The sequence below is a fragment of the Marmota monax genome, unplaced genomic scaffold (assembly GCF_021218885.2).
Source record: "Marmota monax isolate L192 unplaced genomic scaffold, Marmota_monax_Labrador192_F-V1.1 WCK01_AAM20220418_F8-fsc00100, whole genome shotgun sequence".
NCBI classification, from domain to species: domain Eukaryota; kingdom Metazoa; phylum Chordata; class Mammalia; order Rodentia; family Sciuridae; genus Marmota; species Marmota monax.
The window spans coordinates 6,045,323-6,064,404 of record NW_026693872.1 but is presented as its reverse complement, the minus strand read 5'-3'; the positions used below and the strand labels follow the sequence as shown (position 1 = coordinate 6,064,404).

Genomic DNA, 19,082 nt, shown 5'->3' with positions numbered 1-19,082 from the left:
CCGCCCTCGGCGCCGGTCACGTGGGGGCGCTGGCTGCGCCTGCGGAGAAGCGGTGGCCGCCGAGCGGGATCTGTGCGGGGAGCCGGAAATGGTTGTGGACTACGTCTGTGCGGCTGCGTGGGGCTCGGCCGCGCGGACTGAAGGAGACTGAAGGTAAAGCCGCCATGTCCGGGCTCGACCCGGCCCCCCCACCCCCTCCCCCCGCATCCGCCGCCATCCGGGCCGGGACCGGCCACCCTGCGCCGCCGCCCCGGCGCCCTGGCCCCAAGGCCCAAACCCGGGCCCCGGACCCCCGGGGCCCGATCCCCGGCCCACGTGTGCCCGGCCTGGCCCGGCCTGGCTGCGAGTGGGGGTGGGGGAGCGCGGGGCCGAACCGTGCGGGCCCTGCGGGCTGGGAGGGCGCCCGGCTCGCTGGAAGCGATATGCCATCTCCACCCGACCCGAGGAGGCCCGGCAGCCTGCGGGCACAGGCACGGCGGCTCCCGGCCTGTCGCCCCCTCCCCCCTTCGCGGCCCGGCCGCCGGGAAGTGACACGTTGTTCTTTGGCACTGGCCGGCGCTGCGCAAGGAGGGCGCAGGGGAGGGAGGCGGCGGCGGCGGGCAGGGAGGAGTCCCCAGCCCCGCCCGCCCTTCCAGGCCGACCCTCACTTGCCTGAAACCGGCTTCTCTGTGGCCGCCGCCCGCCTGGCCTTTTAGGGCCTGACTCCCGCCCTTCCTGGCCTACACTCCTGGGCGGCGGCAGGCTTCGCCTCTGGCTCCGCGCGGGTGCCTCCGCGGCAGGGATACCTTGTGTGTCCCCGGGTGGTGGGGGGTGGGGACACCACGGCCGAAGCTGCCTGCTCCGTTTGTGATCCGGGAGCCTGGTGCCAGCGAGACCTGGAATTTCCGGTCTGGTTGGTCTTGGGCCCCGCGGAGCCAGGTTGATACCCCTCACCTCCCAACCCAGGCCCTCGGATGCCCAGAACCTGTAGGCCGCACCGTGGACTTATTCTTTACCGAGGGGGTGAGTGTGGGGGCTGTTTCAGCAGGGCCCGGGTGTGGGGTTGGATGTGATGCGTGTTTGACAACATGTTGGTGGGGACACAGGCTGAATCTTTTCTGCTCCTTCACTCCCTTGGCACCTCCTGGGCTCCGTGTTGAACCCAGCCCTTGCTTCAACCCTTATCCCTCCCACTCAGTTTGCTTTATGCTTGGGTCTCTTCCCTTTTCCAAGCTCCACTCTTTCCTAACAGGTGCTGGGGGGACCCTGATGTGGCACCAAATGAAATGAACAAAGCTCCACAGCCCACAGGCCCCCCACCCACCCCATCCCCTGGACTCCCACAGGTAATTAGGGAGGAATTAGCAGGACTGGGATGGGGGTGGGGGAGACCAGGCAGTCGACAGGAGCAGGTTTCAACCTCTGGATTTTCCCAGCCCCATCTGTGTCAGGGCAAAGTGCAGCTGCCTGCTGCCAAACTGAGACAGGGCCCATGGCTGTCTCTGGGGGCTGTCACAGGGAGGGGGTATGTAGACTGCTGAGGCTCTTGCCGCAGATCTGCTCCCCTTATTTCACCAGCTTGGGTTTCAGCCCCAACCGGGCTTCCCCTCTTGCTGAACTCTGGTCTCCCCCCTTCAGCCAGCGTTTCCCCCGGGGCAGACAGCACCGGTGGTGTTCAGTACGCCACAAGCAACACAAATGAACACGCCTTCTCAGCCCCGCCAGGTGAGGGGCTTTGGGAGGGGAGTAGGGGGCCTGGGTGGAAACTGGAAAGCTTCTGCAAATTTGGGCCTAGGATGGAAACTGGAAGCTGTGTACCTGGCCCCAACTTCCTGACAGTTGCTTTGTGTTCTTTCATCTGGCTCTGCACTTTGTGCTATTGATTTTGGTGACTGGTCCCTTGAGGAAGTATGTAGTTGGTGAGGGTGGCATTATTGGGGTCCTTATGCGTGAGATTGGGGACAGTGCTATGGGCCCTGCTGCCAACTCTTGCTTTCCTATTTCCTTTTCCTGGGAGGTTGCTATTGCTCTGTTCCCCTTTCCTATTTTTCTTTGGACTGTGTTGAGAAAAACATTCCAGCTAGTTATTGCCTTTATCTCTTCCCCAAGTTCTTCCTCACTAAGTAGGATTCTTTCCTACCTCCTTCATTTTGCCCCCATCACCTTGGGGATAATTCTCTTCTTTCCTATCCCCATGTGCTCTCAGGGAGGATTCAGGTCTCTGCAGGTAATACCCCTTTCCTAATCCTGGACTGACTCCTGATCTCAACCCTGCCCTCTATCTAGTCAGGGGCTAGACACAGATTGGGGGTCTTTAGGGTGGGGACTTATTTGCTGTTTAGGTCTTGAGTTTGAGCTGAGTTATGCATGTAGGGGCTAAATATTGAAGAATGAGTATCTGGAAACTGGGAGACTTGCATGTTAGCAGTTAGCTGCTCAGTGCCTTAGGTGGAACAGTGCATGCTGGGGAGTGTGTTGCCTGAAAGGGCCTTACTTTAGGCATGATGCATCTGTTTGTTAGGAATCCTCTGCAGAGGGGTAGTCTGGTGGAGGTGACATGAGTATGCATGGCAGTGAGTAATTAAATATACACATGGGTGCAAGGTGTTCATCTGAATTTGGAGGGTATGAGTGAGTACAAGAGGCCACTTAACCCTTAGCTGATCAAGTGGGTTTTGGAAGGATTGGTCTCCATGCTCTGAAGCCCACAGTACTTCTCTCCAGAATACAGAGACATTGTAGAGTGCTAATTTTGCTGTTCAAGTTCCTCCCCTTCCTGATGCTAACTGCTTTCTTCCCTCCTGACAGCACTTCTATCCTAGCCGGGCCCAGCCCCCAAGCAGTGCAGCCACCCGAGTGCAGAGTGCAGCCCCCGCCCGCCCTGGCCCAGCTGCCCATGTTTACCCCGCTGGATCCCAAGTAATGATGATCCCTTCCCAGATCTCCTACTCAGCCTCCCAGGGGGCCTACTACATCCCTGGACAGGTGAGGCTGGAAGTTTGGTGTCTGTAAGCCACAGACCTTGTACCCCAATCCTTAATACTCCCACCCTGACCCTCTAGTCCCATCTCTTCTCCAGGGGTGGAACTGCTTGTTTTACTTTGTCATTTTAGTCTGATATGGTGCTGGTAAGCTCCCCTCAACTCCTCTTCCCTCTTCCTCCCCATCCCCCACTAGGGGCGTTCCACATATGTTGTCCCGACACAGCAGTACCCTGTGCAGCCAGGAGCTCCAGGCTTCTATCCCGGTGCAAGCCCCACTGAGTTTGGGACTTACGGTAAGCGGGGGAAGGAGTCAGGTGAGAATGTCTTAGAAAGCATCCAAATTGATTTATTGCTTTCTAAAGCATAAGACCCTTCCTAGGCGTGGCTATTGGTCTAAATATAATAGGGCTAAAAGGTGGTAGGGATTGATGCTCAATATTTAACTGGTGTTGGTGGGTGAGGGGAGATTTGATCCTCTTCCAACAGAATTGAAGTCTCCATGTCAAGAAATGTAGGGTTTGGGGGCTGGGCCTGTAGCTCAGCAGCAGAGCGCTTGCCTAGCATGTGTGAGGCACTGGGTTCGATCCTCAGCATGACATTAAAAAGAAAAAGAAAGGCATTCTGTCCATCTACAACTACAAAAAGAAATTAAAAAAAAAATTGGGTTTCGTTCCAGCTCCAGAACCTGTTAGTGGACTTTCCTTGTGATACTCTTTCTGTGGTCAGGGGTTGGCATATAGTATGATTTGGGGAGGTTTTTGTAGATGTGTTTTATTCATGTTCTAGGAAGGGATTAGTCTGTTTTTTATGCCAGTGGTTTCTAAAATTTTTTTCTACCAGGAAAAATTTTGAGTATGTATCTTTAATGCATGTATACTTGTGTTTGTGTATACGTATGGCTAATTTAAGTAACACTGTGTCAGTCGTTGAAAAAAAGTGGAAATTATGGATGAGATTACAGGTACATCTCATTTTGGAGGCCATTGCTTTGAGGAATTAACTTGTCTTTATCCTGAACCCAGTTCATACCGGTTTTTGTGTGTTTGTTTTCTTTCCCCCTGCAAAGGGGCAGGATGCTAGAACTGGACTTAGGTTGAGTTGAACACAGAGTTAGCAAATCTCTTATTTCTCATTCCCAGCCAAAGAGCTGATTCTTTTTCAGCTTCACAGTACATGTGTGCGAATTGCTGGGGCTAGAGTGCTTACATGGAGTCCCTTGTGGAATAGAATAGAGACTTCCAGGTAGCTGGTGTGTGGTGGGGAAGGAGTGTCTGCCTACAAGGGGTGGGTGTGTGTGCGCGCACGCGCGTGCCTACAAGGGGTGGGTGTGTGTGCGCGCAGCGCGCGTGCCTACAAGGGGTGGGTGTGTGTGCGCGCAGCGCGCGTGCGCGTGTGTTTGCGTGTATGTGTCAGTATCAGGAATTCTTGTAAACGCGGTTCAGACTGGTTCCCCAGCTTTGACAGACACCTAATTCCCTGGGGGAGGAGGGCGGGACAGGGCAAGGGGCTGGCTTGGGTGATGAGAGGTTCTGGAGGTGGGAAGTCTTCAAGCAGGCATTAGTATATAGTTGGGCCTTGACGCCGCCACCATTCTTTCTTTCTGTCCCCCTCTCCCAAGCTGGCGCCTACTACCCAGCCCAAGGTGTGCAGCAGTTTCCTGCTGGCGTGGCCCCCGCCCCAGTTTTGATGAACCAGCCACCCCAGATTGCTCCAAAGAGGGAGCGTAAAACGGTGAGTAGCTGCAGGCAGGGGGCTCTGGGACAGAGAGAAAGGTCTTCAACTGATGGTATGCAGAGAGAGTGTGGGGGGTCACAGAATGTTCAGGTTCTTTGTAAGGTACTAAGGTACCTTGGTATAGACTCAACTCATGGGAAGACTGAAGTGGGTAGCAGGGAAATTCCCATGAGACTTGGGCTCTGGTAGGGGGTTCATAAGAACTATGCTTGGTTTTGGGTTTCTGATAGCTTGTCTTGGAAATGGTTTGTTTTCTGTGGCCCCACCACCCCCTAGTCCTGGAAGCTCTGGAGGCCTCCGCCTCTGCTCAGTCCTCAAGCCCTGGGCGTGGTGCCCAGAATAGGGTGCCAGGGCTGGGGAAGCCGCTGAGTCACCCTGGCTCCACCCACTGGATCTGGGCCCTGCCCCCAGAGATCAGGCCGACTAGCCACAAGTGAGCCAGCTGGGTGCTAGATGGGGGTCCTGGGCCCCAGGGTGTGCAGCCACTGACTTGGGGACTGCTGGCCAGGGCAGAGGTGAGGGAGGGAGGGGCATTGTGATGTACAGGGATGCTCTGTGAGGTTAAGGGTCTCTTAGGGGTGGGGGCTAGGGCAGGGACTGCAAGAGCAGCTGGATGGGTTGACAGTAGAACTTATGGGGTTTCTGGCACCCACCCACCTACTGCCAAGTAGGGGGTGGGGGGTTGGCCCAGAGTCTTAGGAGTGGGGCAGGGTGGAGAGGTGGGCTCCTCCTGCTTCCCGGTCATTCCATAGCTTTCTCTTCCCCAGATTCGAATTCGAGATCCAAACCAAGGAGGGAAGGATATCACTGAGGAGATCATGTCAGGGGCCCGCACTGCCTCCACACCCACCCCTCCCCAGGTACTGCCTCCTTTTTTGAGTGATAGCTTGACTGGAATGACTTTTCTATCTTGAGCTCCTAAGTACCTTGTGTATTTCCTGAAGGGTTTTGTTTCCCTGCTTTCCTGAATTTCTAGGCAGCGTTAAAGTAGAAATGGCCTAGTAAAGAAGGGTTGTGGGATTGTTCAGTGCAAACTTGGTAACCCTTTGTGTCCTGCAGACAGCGGGAGGTGGTCAGGAGCCTCAAGCTAATGGGGAGACGCCCCAGGTTGCTGTCATTGTCCGGCCAGGTAAGAAAGCCAGTGGGAAGGAGCTTTTATGGGAAATAGTGTGTGGCAATTGGAAATTCCAGGAAGGTGGATTGACTTGAACTGGGTACTACAGAAGAATGAGGTTTTGGGTAGTAGATTGAAGGGTGGGTGGTATTTTAGATGAGAAGGGGAAATAATTTCAATGTGAAGTTTGAAGGGTGGGATGGAAATGTTCAATTAGGAGTGTTCTGGGTAGGAGGAGAAGTAATAACAGTGAAGGACTTGGCTTCAGATACTCATTCTTCCTTCCTGTGGTGCAGATGACCGGTCGCAGGGAGCAATCATTGGGGGCCGGTCAGGTCTGCCTGGCCCAGAGCACAGCCCTTCAGAATCCCAGCCTTCATCACCTTCTCCAACCCCATCACCCCCCCCAATCTTGGAACCGGGGTCTGAGCCTAATCTCGGAGTCCTTTCTATTTCTGGGGACACTATGACAACGGGGATGATACAAATGTCTGTAGAAGAATCTACCCCTATCTCCCGTGAAACTGGGGAGCCATACTGCCTCTCTCCAGAACCCACTCCTCTTGCTGAACCTATACTGGAAGTAGAAGTGACACTTAGCAAACCAGTTCCAGAATCTGAGTTCGCTTCCAGTCCTCTCCAGGTTCCCACTCCCCTGGCATCTCACAAGTTGGAAATTCATGAGCCTAATGGCATGGTCCCATCTGAGGATCTGGAACCAGAGGTGGAATCAAGTCCCGAGCTTGTTCCTCCCCCTCTTCCGGCTTGCCCTTCCGAATCTCCTGTGCTTGTTGCTCCAACTGCCCAACCTGAGGAACTGCTCAATGGAGCTCCCTCACCACCAGCTGTGGACTTAAGCCCAGTTAGTGAACCAGAAGAGCAGGCCAAGGAGGTTACCGTATCAGTGGCTTCCCCCACCATCCTCTGTGCTGCTCCAGCTTCTCCAGCTTCGGCTCCTCCAGCTATTTCCTCTGCTCAGGAGGAGGGAATGGAGGAAGAGGAAGAAGAAGAAGAAGTAGGAGAAGCTGAGAATGAGAAGGGAGGAGAGGAACTCCTCCCTCCAGAGAGTGCCCCTGTCCCAGCCCACTTGTCCCAGAATTTGGAGGCGCCAGCAGCCACTCAAGGTAAGGTGTTGGCTGGATGGTGGAGGTGGGGCAAGCTGCAGGGTGGAGCTCTTCTCTTCATTGATGACCTCCCATTTGGGCAGCTTCTCTGGGTTATGGAAGCCCTGTGACTGAACCAACCTAAAAGCTAGAATAAGAACTTTTAAAACTTGTGAGCCTAGAGTGGGTGGGTTGGGAAGAGAAAGGATTGTACTGTGATTACTTTGTATTTTTTCCATGGGTTTGGGGTACTCTTTAAGTTATTCCCACTTCTTTTTTTTTAAAGTGGCAGTATCCGTGCCAAAGAGGAGACGGAAAATTAAGGAGCTCAATAAGAAGGAGGCTGTGGGAGACCTTCTGGATGCCTTCAAAGAGGTAAGGAAAGCAGCTAATAGGGGAAGGGAGAGGAGAGAGTTTGGGTATGAAACAGTGGTTATTTTGCAACCCAAACTGGGTGTTGTATGGTTACAGGTAAACCCAGCAGTACCAGAGGTGGAGAATCAGCCTCCCGTAGGCAATAATCCAGGTCCAGAGTCTGAGGGTAGCAGTGTGCCCCCACGACCTGAGGAAACAGATGAGACTTGGGACTCAAAAGAGGACAAAATCCACAATGCTGAGAACATCCAACCTGGGGAACAGAAATATGAATACAGATCAGGTATGCTGAAGGAAGTGTTGAGAATGACTGATTGTTCGTGTCAGGGCCATAGGAGACAGAAATATGACTGATGCATCTTCTGTTGCAGATCAGTGGAAGCCTCTGAATCTTGAGGAGAAAAAGCGCTATGACCGTGAGTTCCTGCTTGGCTTTCAATTCATCTTTGCCAGTATGCAGAAGCCGGAGGGATTGCCCCATATTACTGATGTGGTGCTTGACAAGGTTGGTGGTTTGATGGGGAGGAGGGTAAGTTTGAGATGAACTGAAGAGGAGCCTGAGGCTCAGAAAGAATAGTCATTAATCTCCGGCTGCTTTTGAGACCTTCTTTGTCTTCTTCGCAGGCCAATAAAACACCACTGCGGTCGCTGGATCCCTCTAGGCTACCTGGCATAAATTGTGGTCCAGACTTCACTCCATCCTTTGCCAACTTTGGCCGACCAGCCCTTAGCAATCGTGGGCCCCCAAGGGGTGGGCCAGGTGGGGAGCTGCCCCGAGGGCCGGTGAGTGGGGCTATCTAAAGAGGCAGATGGGCAAGGTGTCAGGGTCTCAGGTGTGTTTTGTTGCGGGATGGGGAGAAGTCTGCCCTGGAGATGTGTGGTATCGGGGTCATGTGTTGTGCTTCTGAACTTTGTATCTTCACTTGTCCTAATCCCTTACTTAGCAGGCTGGTCTGGGGCCCAGGCGTTCTCAGCAGGGTCCCCGAAAGGAACCACGCAAAATCATTGCCACCGTGTTGATGACTGAAGATATAAAACTGAACAAAGCAGAGAAGGCCTGGAAACCCAGCAGCAAGCGGACAGCGGCTGATAAGGATCGCGGTGAAGAAGATGCTGATGGCAGCAAAACCCAGGTACTGGCAAGTCCTGCTGTGGGTCTCTATTCCTGCTCTCAGAGATCTGAGCCCACTTTGTTCTCATACTGACCACTAGTACCTAACTCTGTCCCCCCCATCCTCTCATGTCCTTCCCAGCAGCCTTTGTCTCAAAACTTCACTGGATTCTGTGACTTCTCTGTCCCCTCTTCCCTACAGGACCTGTTCCGCAGGGTACGCTCCATCCTGAATAAGCTGACACCCCAGATGTTCCAACAGCTTATGAAGCAGGTGACACAGCTGGCCATTGACACGGAGGAACGCCTCAAAGGGGTCATTGACCTTATCTTTGAGAAGGCCATTTCAGAGCCCAACTTCTCTGTGGCCTATGCCAACATGTGCCGTTGTCTCATGGCGGTTAGTTTCCACTGTTTTCTAAATCTCATCATCTTCTAACTTCTTATCAAGGCTTCTAGAGTCTAGCTTCTGGGTTCCCCTCTTGTTTGTGCTGTTGATGGCAGCCAGGAAGGGGCAGAGTCAGGGTCAGAGGTCTTAGGTGGTTAAAGACTCTTGGCCTTGGGGCTGGGGTTTTGTCTAAGTGGTACATTGCTCGCGGGTTTGATCCTCAGCACTACGTAAAAATAAATAAAATAAAGGTATTGTATCCAATTACAATCAAAAAAATATATTAAGAAGAAGACGACTCTTGACCTTCCTTGCCCTGGACAGGTCTGAGTGTGACATTCTCTTTGACATAACAGCTGAAAGTGCCCACTACAGAAAAGCCAACGGTAACTGTGAACTTCCGAAAACTGCTGTTAAATCGATGTCAGAAAGAATTTGAGAAAGACAAAGATGATGACGAAGTGTTTGAAAAAAAACAAAAAGAGATGGATGAAGCTGCTACGGTGAGAAAACCTACTTTTAAATTAATTACTACCCTCCAGGTACTAGTAGGTTGTAGAATTTGGGTGGGGATAAGGAAGGGGGGGTTAATGAAATCCTTGGTAGGTGGATCTCTGCCTCTATTGGATATGCATATTAGTAGAGAAGAGTTTTAGCCAATTGGTATCTTTTTGAAATGGATTCGTGTGCTGTGACTGGCAGGCAGAGGAACGGGGACGCCTGAAGGAAGAGTTGGAAGAGGCTCGGGACATAGCCCGGCGGCGCTCTTTAGGGAATATAAAGTTTATTGGGGAGTTGTTCAAGCTGAAGATGTTAACAGAGGCTATAATGCATGATTGTGTGGTCAAACTACTCAAGAACCATGATGAAGAGTCCCTGGAATGCCTCTGTCGTTTGCTTACCACCATTGGCAAAGACCTGGACTTTGCAAAAGCCAAGGTAGGGGCACTTCAGTGTGAAAGTGGAAGGCTGCAGCATGTGCGGCCCAGTCCACTGATGACATTCTTGTTAGTCTGGTGGGTCTGTGCTGCTGAGCTACAGCATTGGAAGGGGAGGTATTTATTACAAGTTCCTGACCTGATCTCTTTGCTTCTTCCTAGCCCCGAATGGATCAATATTTCAACCAGATGGAAAAAATCATTAAAGAAAAGAAGACATCATCTCGCATCCGCTTCATGCTACAGGATGTGCTAGATCTGCGACAGGTATGAGCATTCCCTCCTTGCTACCACCAGTCTGCTACTCCCAGTTCTTAATACTACCATCTGGCCCTTCCTAATAAAATTACAACTGGCTTCCTCTTCACAGAGTAACTGGGTGCCTCGCCGAGGGGATCAGGGTCCTAAGACAATTGACCAGATCCATAAGGAGGCTGAGATGGAAGAGCATCGGGAACACATCAAAGTGCAGCAGCTCATGGCCAAGGGCAGCGACAAGCGTCGGGGTGGCCCTCCAGGCCCACCTATTAGTGAGTTGGAGGCTAGGATGAAGGAGTGGGCAGGAAGGGACTGAGGGGTTATTCTTTCCGCTGATGACTTCTTGTTAGTGCCACGTGTCTGGGCCACTGAGACCCCATGATGGAACTGAGGATCTGAGGAAGGGAGACTTAAGGTGGCCCAAGGGGAAGGGGCTACTAGGATTTATTCATTATTCCAGTATGTCCCCCTTTTTGTCCCAGGCCGTGGCCTTCCACTTGTGGATGATGGTGGCTGGAACACAGTTCCTATCAGCAAAGGCAGCCGCCCCATTGACACTTCACGACTCACCAAGATCACAAAGGTATGGGTATGTGCTCGTGGGGTGGAGGGTAAAGAGGGATCAGGCAAGCATCAAGCTCAGGTTTGGATCTTTGTATGATGGGAGAGGTAGCTGCTGAGTTTTTAGACTCTGTTTAGATTGTTAACCACTAACTCCTAGGGATTTATTCACATTGGGCTGGGTAAACTGTTAACACATGCCAAATCTGGTCCATTACCTGCTTCTGTATATCCCATGAGACAAGAATAGTTTTTATGTTTTTAAATTGTTGAGAAAAATTAAAAAAATAAGTAGTATTTCATGACAGGAATTACATAAAATTTTAATTTCAGTGTCTATAGTTTAATTGTGCTGGGAATGGTGGTGCACTCCTGTAATCCCAACTGCTTGGGAGGTTGAGGCAGGAGGATCTCAAGATCAAGGCCAACCTCTGCAGTTTAGCAAGACCCCATCTTAAAAGAAAAAAAAATGAAAAAAAGGGCTGGAGATGTAGCTCAGGTAGAGTGTCCCTGGGTTCAATCTCCATTTCCTGATGCATGTATAATGTGTATATATACACACACACAAGTTTTGCTGGAATATAGCCGCATTCATTCCTTTTAAATGTCATCCAGGACTGCTTTCATGCTATAGTGGCAGAATTGAGTAGTTGCAATAGAGACTCTGACTTACAAAGCCCCAAATAATATAAGTAAATTTTTTGCTTTCTGGCCTTTTACAGAAAGTTTGCCTGACCCCTGATCTGGGGTATTCACTACTGGTGTGGCTGTGTGTGGTGGTACTGGCCAAGAACTTTGGTCAGGTCAGACCCAAGATTCTCTACTCCCTTTTCTTCTGCAGCCTGGCTCCATTGATTCCAACAACCAGCTCTTTGCACCTGGAGGGCGACTGAGCTGGGGCAAGGGCAGCAGTGGGGGCTCAGGAGCCAAGCCCTCAGATGCAGGTATGGAAGGCCACTATAAGGAGCTGAGTGGTTATTAATCTAAGCTCTCTTAATGGCAAAGCCTTACCTATACCTATATGAGTGGTTAGGTATGCAGGAGGCATATAGGTGGTGCTAGATGTTTAATTGCTTTCTCAGCCTGGACTTGAGTGTTCTAAACTGGCAAGTTGGAGAAAAAATGCAAGAAAGTGGAGATTTTAATCCAGGTTTTCTGCCTCCCCAGCTTCAGAAGTTGCTCGCCCAGCTACTAGTACATTGAATCGCTTCTCAGCCCTTCAACAAGCAGTACCCACAGAGAGCACAGATAACAGACGTGTGGTGCAGAGGTGAGATTTTCTAGAGGTTTTTGTTCTTGACATTGAGAATACTATGAGTGGGTTTTTCTTGTTTTCCCCAACCTGGGAGTTTCTCACCTGTAATGCTCCAAGCCCTTGGTTAAGTTTAAGGCACATTCCTGATGCCATCAAAGAGGCCCAGCAGTTGCTCAGCATGTTGGGTAATTACATGAGTGAGTTCCTGGCAGTATAGGTAAGAGACAATGTGCCTATCTTTCTTCTAGGAGTAGCTTGAGCCGGGAACGAGGTGAGAAAACTGGGGACCGGGGAGACAGACTAGAGCGGAGTGAACGAGGAGGTGAACGTGGGGACCGACTTGATCGAGCACGGACACCTGCCACTAAGAGAAGTTTCAGCAAAGAAGTGGAGGAGCGGAGTAGAGAGCGGCCCTCCCAGCCTGAGGGACTACGCAAGGCAGCTAGCCTCACAGAGGATCGGGACCGTGGGCGAGATGCTGGTGAGGGGCTGGGAGAATGGAGAAGAAAGGGTGTTGGCTAGTGTGGGACTAGCTGGTCCCTATCTCTCAGGAAGTCCAGGCCCTGTTTGCTAAGAAGACTAGAACTAAAGAATCTGGGATCTGTGTTCTCCCCCCACCCTTCAGTGAAGCGGGAAGCCACCCTACCCCCGGTGAGCCCCCCGAAGGCCTCACTTTCAGAGGAGGAGCTGGAAAAGAAATCTAAGGCCATCATTGAGGAATATCTCCATCTCAATGACATGAAGGTCAGCAGTGGGGGGTGGGCTTGAGCTATTGCCAAGTGGGTAGGGTGGGAGCATATGGGGGTGCAGGGTTTGGACCAGGCTTGACTGCTTTCTCCCTGTGCCCCTTAGGAGGCAGTGCAGTGTGTGCAGGAGCTGGCCTCACCCTCTCTGCTGTTTATCTTTGTGCGGCATGGCATTGAGTCTACGCTGGAGCGCAGCACCATTGCTCGTGAGCATATGGGGCGGCTGCTGCACCAGCTGCTCTGCGCTGGGCACCTTTCTACTGCCCAGTACTACCAAGGGTATGACCAACTTCTGTGGGCCTCCCATATTTCATGTACACATAAATTCTTTTCCCTTTGTTGGGACCCCTGGAACTTTGTGTTTAAGGGTATAGGCCCATTTGGGCATGGTGGTACATGCCAATAATCCCAGCTCCTCTGGAGTTTGAGGTGGGAGATGCAAGTTCAAGGCCAGTCTGGGCAACATAGTAAGACCCTGTCTCAAAACAATGTAGGTTCAACTATCTTGGTCAACATTGCTTTGAGGTTGGTGAGGCATCCAAGGACAAGAAGGTGACCTTAGCTTGAGATAAACTCTCTTAGAAAATGTTCCTGGAGGGTACCATAAGTTGATACTTATGTCATGCCATGTTAACCCAGAAGCAGAGTGGGGGTCTGGGCTATCTTATCCAGGATAGCCTGACTTTGAATTCCCTTTGCAGGCTGTATGAAATCCTGGAATTGGCTGAGGACATGGAAATTGACATCCCCCATGTGTGGCTTTACCTGGCAGAATTGGTAACACCCATTCTGCAGGACGGAGGGATACCTATGGGAGAGCTGTTCAGGTAAGTTCCCCCCTTGGAATTCAGGGAAGGTAGAGACTGTAGGAAAGACGGAAGGGAGGGAGCTGTGATAGATTGGATGGCTATATTTGGAGAGGGATGGAGTGGTGGTGAGAAGGCCATAGAAGCTGTCATCACTGGGGTTTTCTCTTTTTATAGGGAGATTACAAAGCCTCTGAGACCTTTAGGCAAAGCTACTTCTCTGTTGATAGAGATCCTGGGCCTTCTATGCAAAAGCATGGTGAGTGGGCCTCTTACTGGGTGGTATGCATGATTTCTGTATGGTTTTTGCTACTCCCTGTGGCTGTGAATCCACATGGTCCTTTCTTGGGCTAGAGTTTTGGTGATGGCAGGACCATGATGGTATCTGAGAGAGGAAATGTTGAGGTGGGCATTCTCCTTCATATAGTTTCTATCATGAGTTCTGGAGAAAGCCAAAGAAAATAGCAGTGTAAGATTCTACACTGTTGTTGATTCATTCATTCATTCAACAAGCATTCCTTTGAATATTTACAACCTAGTGAACACTGCAGATACAGCAATGAGTGAAATGCAGTTAGAAACACTAGTTGGTAGAGAAGGTAAGAAATGACAGCTTATTAAAAGCCACAGTGTATGGTGGAGAGTGAAACAGTAGTTGAAAAAGGAGTATCTTAAGTATTGTGAGGTTGCTAAGTATTTGCCAGTGTTCACGACAGAAGGTTTTCTTTGAAAGGCGCTGAAGCTGCTTTTGAAAGTTAATTGGTGACTGACTAATATAAAGGCGAAAAGATGGAGAAAGGCAAGTTGTTACTTAGTGGTAGTGAGAAGCTGGGGTACGCAATTGCAGAGGAGTTCAGCTACCTGGAAACTGGAGGAGTGAGACTAAATTGAAAAGGACTCAGATTGTTCATTTTGTGAGGACTTCTAACATTTTCTGAATTTAGGAAACAAGTAGGCATACTTGTGTTACAAGTTATCTTTCTGTAAGCACACATTTGTTACTTGGGATAATGACAAGCTGTATCAAAAAAAAAAAAAGAAATATAGGTAAGAATGGAAGACACTAGAGTGAGGCATTTGGATTTTTAAGATTCAGTAACTTGAGAATCCTGCAAAAGCTGGTTGATGTTTTTTCCTAGGGGCTTAAATCATTTCCCCCACCCTAGCATCATAACACTGTAATGATGCATGAGGTTGGTTTTTTTTTTTTTTTTTTAATGTAACTTGCATACTTGACTGACAGCTGTGCTCTGCACTAGACTGAAGGCATGGAAGGGCTCTGCCTAAGTGTTACCTTTGTGGCATCCTTAGCTCCTAGTAGATACCTAGTGGGCTTTCAGTGAATATTTGTTGGATGTCTGTTTTGGAGCTGTTGGATCTTTGGAGAGATACAAGGATGCTTAGTTGTTCTTATGTTTTCCAGGGTCCCAAAAAGATAGGGATGCTTTGGCGAGAGGCTGGACTCAGCTGGAAAGAATTTCTACCCGAAGGCCAGGACGTTGGTGCATTTGTCGCTGAACAGGTTTGGGGCTGTTAAAACATTAATTTTAGCATTTGAATCTAGCTAGTCATCTTCTTCCCTCATCTGACCTCTTGACTGGCCATATTTGGTTGCAGAAGGTGGAGTATACCCTAGGAGAGGAGTCAGAAAGCCCTGGCCAGAGGGCACTCCCCTTCGAGGAGCTGAGCAGGCAGCTGGAGAAGCTGCTGAAGGAGGGTAGCAGTAACCAGCGGGTGTTCGACTGGATAGACGTATGTTTCTCCGGGATATTGGGGGAGGGATAGAAGAAAGGCATTTCTTGTGGTGAGGTGGAGGATGGCAAGCATGGAGACTGAGGGGCAACAAGTCAGAACTTATGGGCCATTTGTTTTTCCTGCACAGGCCAACCTGAGTGAGCAACAGATAGCATCCAACACATTAGTTCGAGCCCTTATGAAAACTGTCTGCTATTCTTCAATTATCTGTAAGAGATGGCAGGGAAAAGGGTGGGCCTCGCGGACAAAAGGGAGGGAAAAGGATTTCAGTCTGGCCTCCTGGGGCTGAACCACTCTAAGGCTGCATTGTTCCACTTATCCCTTCTTCTTCCCTATAGTTGAGACTCCTCTCCGAGTGGATGTTGCAGTGCTGAAAGCACGAGCAAGACTGCTACAGAAATACCTATGTGATGAGCAGAAGGAGCTGCAAGCGCTCTATGCCCTCCAAGCCCTTGTAGTGACCTTAGAGCAGCCCGCCAGTAAGAGCCAGGCTGCAGGGACAGAGGTGGGGTGGAGGGATTGCCACATAGCAGGGGGTGGTTGTGGAAGGGACTCAAACCAAGAAAGGTGGGTAATTAAGTGGAGAGCAAAATGCCCTGATGGTTTGATTACTTTCCCCTGCATAGTTTTTCCTTGCCTACAAATTGGGTTTAGTCTCAGCCTTGAAAGTTAATTGATTACTTGCTTTATGCCTAGCTATCTGTTAGATGCCAATAGTGCAGAGATGATAAATGATAGCATCTTTTGTCCCACTCTGCCTGACACAAGTCTGAAATGCTTTGCTTAACCTTGCCTCCTTTTCATCATCACAACTGTTATTTAGGGTAGATGGTATTATCCCCATTTTCCACATAAGGAGACTGAGGCTTAGGTTAACAAGTCTGAGATTGTGCATTCTGCCAATAGATATGTGTCAGGGCATTGGGGTAATCATAGGAAGTTTAGCATAGTTCCCGTGGTGGTGTGGAGTCAGTAACAAGTATAAGTTATTGAAAGAGGGGTCTGAGGGATGGTAAGTGGGAATTAGCTAAGAGACAGATGGAGGGAGGACCCTTGTAACCAAAGGCACTGTGTATATAGATTCTCAAGTAGAAGGAATGTGACATGAGACAGAGGAGCTGCTGAAGGGAAGGCCAGTGCAGGAGAGCACAGTGACCAATTGGTATGAGGCAGGAGGGGCTGGAGAGATGGACAGGGACGGGTCCTGCAGGGCTGTGTGAATGGCAAGGTCTTTGGGATTTTACCTAAGGGCCAGGTGAGGCCCAAAGGGCCTGAAGCAAGGGAGAAAAAATTTTTATTTTTTATATCATTGGCTATACTGGGAAATAATGGTTTGGAGTGGGAAGAGAGTGTAGGAGGTTGACATTCATGGTTCCATCTTCCTGGTGATAGTGGATAGTGGGGGAAAGGGTGAGCAGATTCAAGAGATACTTAGGAAATGGAGTTGACAGCTTTTAGTCACAGGCCTGGGGTGGGGGACATAACTGATTGGAAGTCAAAAGTGGTTCTCATAGTAGTTTGAGTAGGGCAGGTGATAATGTGATGCCATCTGCCACTGGAGTGAGAAACATTGGGTCAAGTTGAGTTCATGGTGTTCTGGGTCAGGGGTGAGAAACATTGGGTCAAGTTGAGTTCATGGTATTCCGGGGTCAGGGCTCAGAGATGGTAGGTAGGTAGATGGGAATTTGGATCCATCTGGGAGAATGTAGCCAGGTTAGGAAGCACATCTGTGAGGTGCTAGCATAGGGTAATAAGTACCTGTGTAAGTCACAAGAAGATGTAGGATTGCCCAATGGGATTGGGATGAAATACTGGGGATGACAACGGGCCGGGACTAAAGGAGGGCAATGACCTTTGGACAAAGAGAATTTTGGATAGGGAAGTAGAAGACAATGCTACCATGTTTCAGAGAGTTCAGTAAGAGCAGACTTGAAAGAATTTCTGAAAAGTAAAAACATATTGTCACCCTGGCAAAAACAGTATTTGGTGGCACAGGAAGCAGGCTCTGGATTGGAAAGGACTGAAATACTGACTGAGATGGGAAAGGAGACAGCAAGTATAGATAGAATCTTACATTGAGCTATGAATTAGTGGTTCTAAGGGGGGCCCTTTGTGTACCTGGGAGAAACTTGGGCTTCTGAATATAGAGGGCAGAGTGAATAGTTTTGATTAAATGGGATCCTCTGGGAGGGAGTGTGCATGGAATTTGAAGCACAGGGGTGGGAGGAGTTTGTGTCCACAAGAAGTTTGTGGATTTCTTAGGATTTTCTCAAGTCTAGACTTGAGATCCTGTACTTCACTTACTCTGTCCTCCTGTTTTTTAGGAGTGTCCTTTGGTTTGGAAAGATAGGCAGTGTCATGTGCAAAGTGCTTAAGGAAGCCCTGAAGTGGCCAGTGCTGGAGAATGGGTTAAAGCATTGTGGGGGTACTTGAATCAGAGATTTACTAGGAAAGTGACAAAGAGAAAGGGTCTTCTGGCAAAGGAGATAGCACTCCTCAAAAGTGTAAAGGTTGGAGAGGGTTCAGGAGATGTATGGGAAGGAAGAGGAAATGGGGATTGAAGGTCAAGATCTTTGGGGGGGAATGGTGGATGTTCCAGGTTATACCCTTAACCTTAGTGATAGACTTGTGAGTCCCTAAATCCAGGAGTACCAATTCTGCATGTAGTTTTCCACATTAAATATATCACAAGTAGAGACCTTTGAAGCTGCCAAGGTGAGGCTGGGCAAGTTTGTAAAGCTTTTTTCGATGGCTGACTCATTTCTGCGCATCGGTCTCTTAGATCATGAGATTAGCATCCTGTCAGGCCTAGTCACTCTGGAATGCTCAAGACACAAATGTCAGGGTGGTAGGTCAGGGCCTTGTTTAACATAGAAATCCCTAGGGACAGGGTAGCATGGCTGTGGCCAGTCACTTCTAACTGCTGCTTGATGGCTTGCAGACCTGCTTCGGATGTTCTTTGATGCCCTGTATGATGAGGATGTGGTGAAGGAGGACGCCTTCTACAGCTGGGAGAGCAGCAAGGATCCCGCTGAGCAGCAGGGCAAGGGAGTGGCCCTTAAATCTGTCACAGCTTTCTTCAATTGGCTTCGTGAGGCCGAGGAGGAGGAGTCCGACCACAACTGAGGGCGGGTGGGGCTGGGGACTTGGAGCCCCATGGACACGCGGATGGCCCGGCCAGCCGCCTGGACTGCAGGGGGGCGGCGGCAGCGGCGGCGGTGGTGGCAGTGGGTGCCTGTAGTGCGATGTGTCTGAGCTAATAAAGTGGCTGAAGAGGCAGGATGGCTTGGGGCTGCCTGGGGCCCCCCTCCAGGATGCTGCCAGGTGTCCCTTTCCCCCTGGGGCACAGAGATATATTATATATAAAGTCTTGAAATTTGGTGTGTCTTGGGGGGAGGGCACCACCGCCTGCCCCTGGGGTCCTTTTTTATTTTCTGAAAATCACTCTTGGGACTGCCGTCCTCGCTGCTGGGGGCATATGCCCCAGCCCCTGCACCACCCCTGCTGCTGCCTGGGCAGGGGGAAGGGGGGGCACGGTGCCTGTAATTATTAAACATGAATTCAATTAAGTTCACTGCCTCTGCTTTATGGCCTGCTCCCTTTGGAGAAGGGGTATGGATAGGTGGGCATCTTTCTTTCCAGAGCTGGCACTGTAGCATTGTTCCTATAACCTGGCACCTCTCCTGACCCATGATTTTGGGCATCTGAGAAGCCACTGCCTTCCGGAGGGTTTAGGATCTTGGTGTGGATGTGAGGAGTTCACTCTTGGTTATGAGAGGAGAGGGAAGTCTGGTACCTGTGGAGTACTTATTAGAAGATAGTTGCCGGACTATTGCTCTTACCTGAATGTAATCCATTCCCCTGTGTGCCAAGAAGTCTCTGGGTTTCGTCAGATGGCAGAGAAGCCCTTCTGACTTAAGGATGTCCTCTTTTACTGAGGGGACTGGGTGCAGCAAGATTTTCTGCCCTCGAGTA

At 50.4% G+C, this 19,082-nt stretch overlaps 1 protein-coding gene and 1 non-coding gene across 8 annotated transcripts; both read left to right on the top strand.

Moving 5' to 3' along the window:
• Eif4g1 (eukaryotic translation initiation factor 4 gamma 1) lies at positions 1-18,676 on the top strand. Of its 7 annotated transcripts, none has more exons than XM_058585093.1 (34): positions 1-153; positions 946-1,002; positions 1,232-1,325; positions 1,618-1,704; positions 2,186-2,206; positions 2,788-2,964; positions 3,157-3,256; positions 4,582-4,694; positions 5,465-5,557; positions 5,757-5,826; positions 6,108-6,935; positions 7,201-7,289; positions 7,386-7,572; positions 7,661-7,794; positions 7,914-8,072; positions 8,237-8,422; positions 8,603-8,800; positions 9,145-9,291; positions 9,491-9,727; positions 9,889-9,993; positions 10,097-10,256; positions 10,467-10,567; positions 11,387-11,489; positions 11,713-11,815; positions 12,049-12,281; positions 12,426-12,544; positions 12,653-12,825; positions 13,248-13,373; positions 13,530-13,611; positions 14,776-14,874; positions 14,970-15,104; positions 15,235-15,316; positions 15,446-15,586; positions 18,049-18,676. In XM_058585093.1, the coding sequence occupies exons 3-34, from the start codon at positions 1,266-1,268 to the stop codon at positions 18,231-18,233; spliced, it is 4,833 nt and encodes a 1,610-aa protein (XP_058441076.1). In that variant the 5' UTR covers positions 1-153; positions 946-1,002; positions 1,232-1,265; the 3' UTR covers positions 18,234-18,676. The 7 variants fall into 7 exon arrangements, with proteins under 7 accessions (XP_058441076.1, XP_058441074.1, XP_046318530.1 ...); XM_058585091.1 differs by having other exon boundaries at positions 8,234-8,422; XM_046462574.2 differs by lacking the exon at positions 2,186-2,206.
• Positions 10,312-10,387, top strand: LOC124105487 (small nucleolar RNA SNORD66). Its single transcript, XR_006855741.1, has one exon. It is a non-coding gene; the product is annotated as a small nucleolar RNA SNORD66 (small nucleolar RNA).
• Positions 18,677-19,082: the final 406 nt, after the last annotated feature.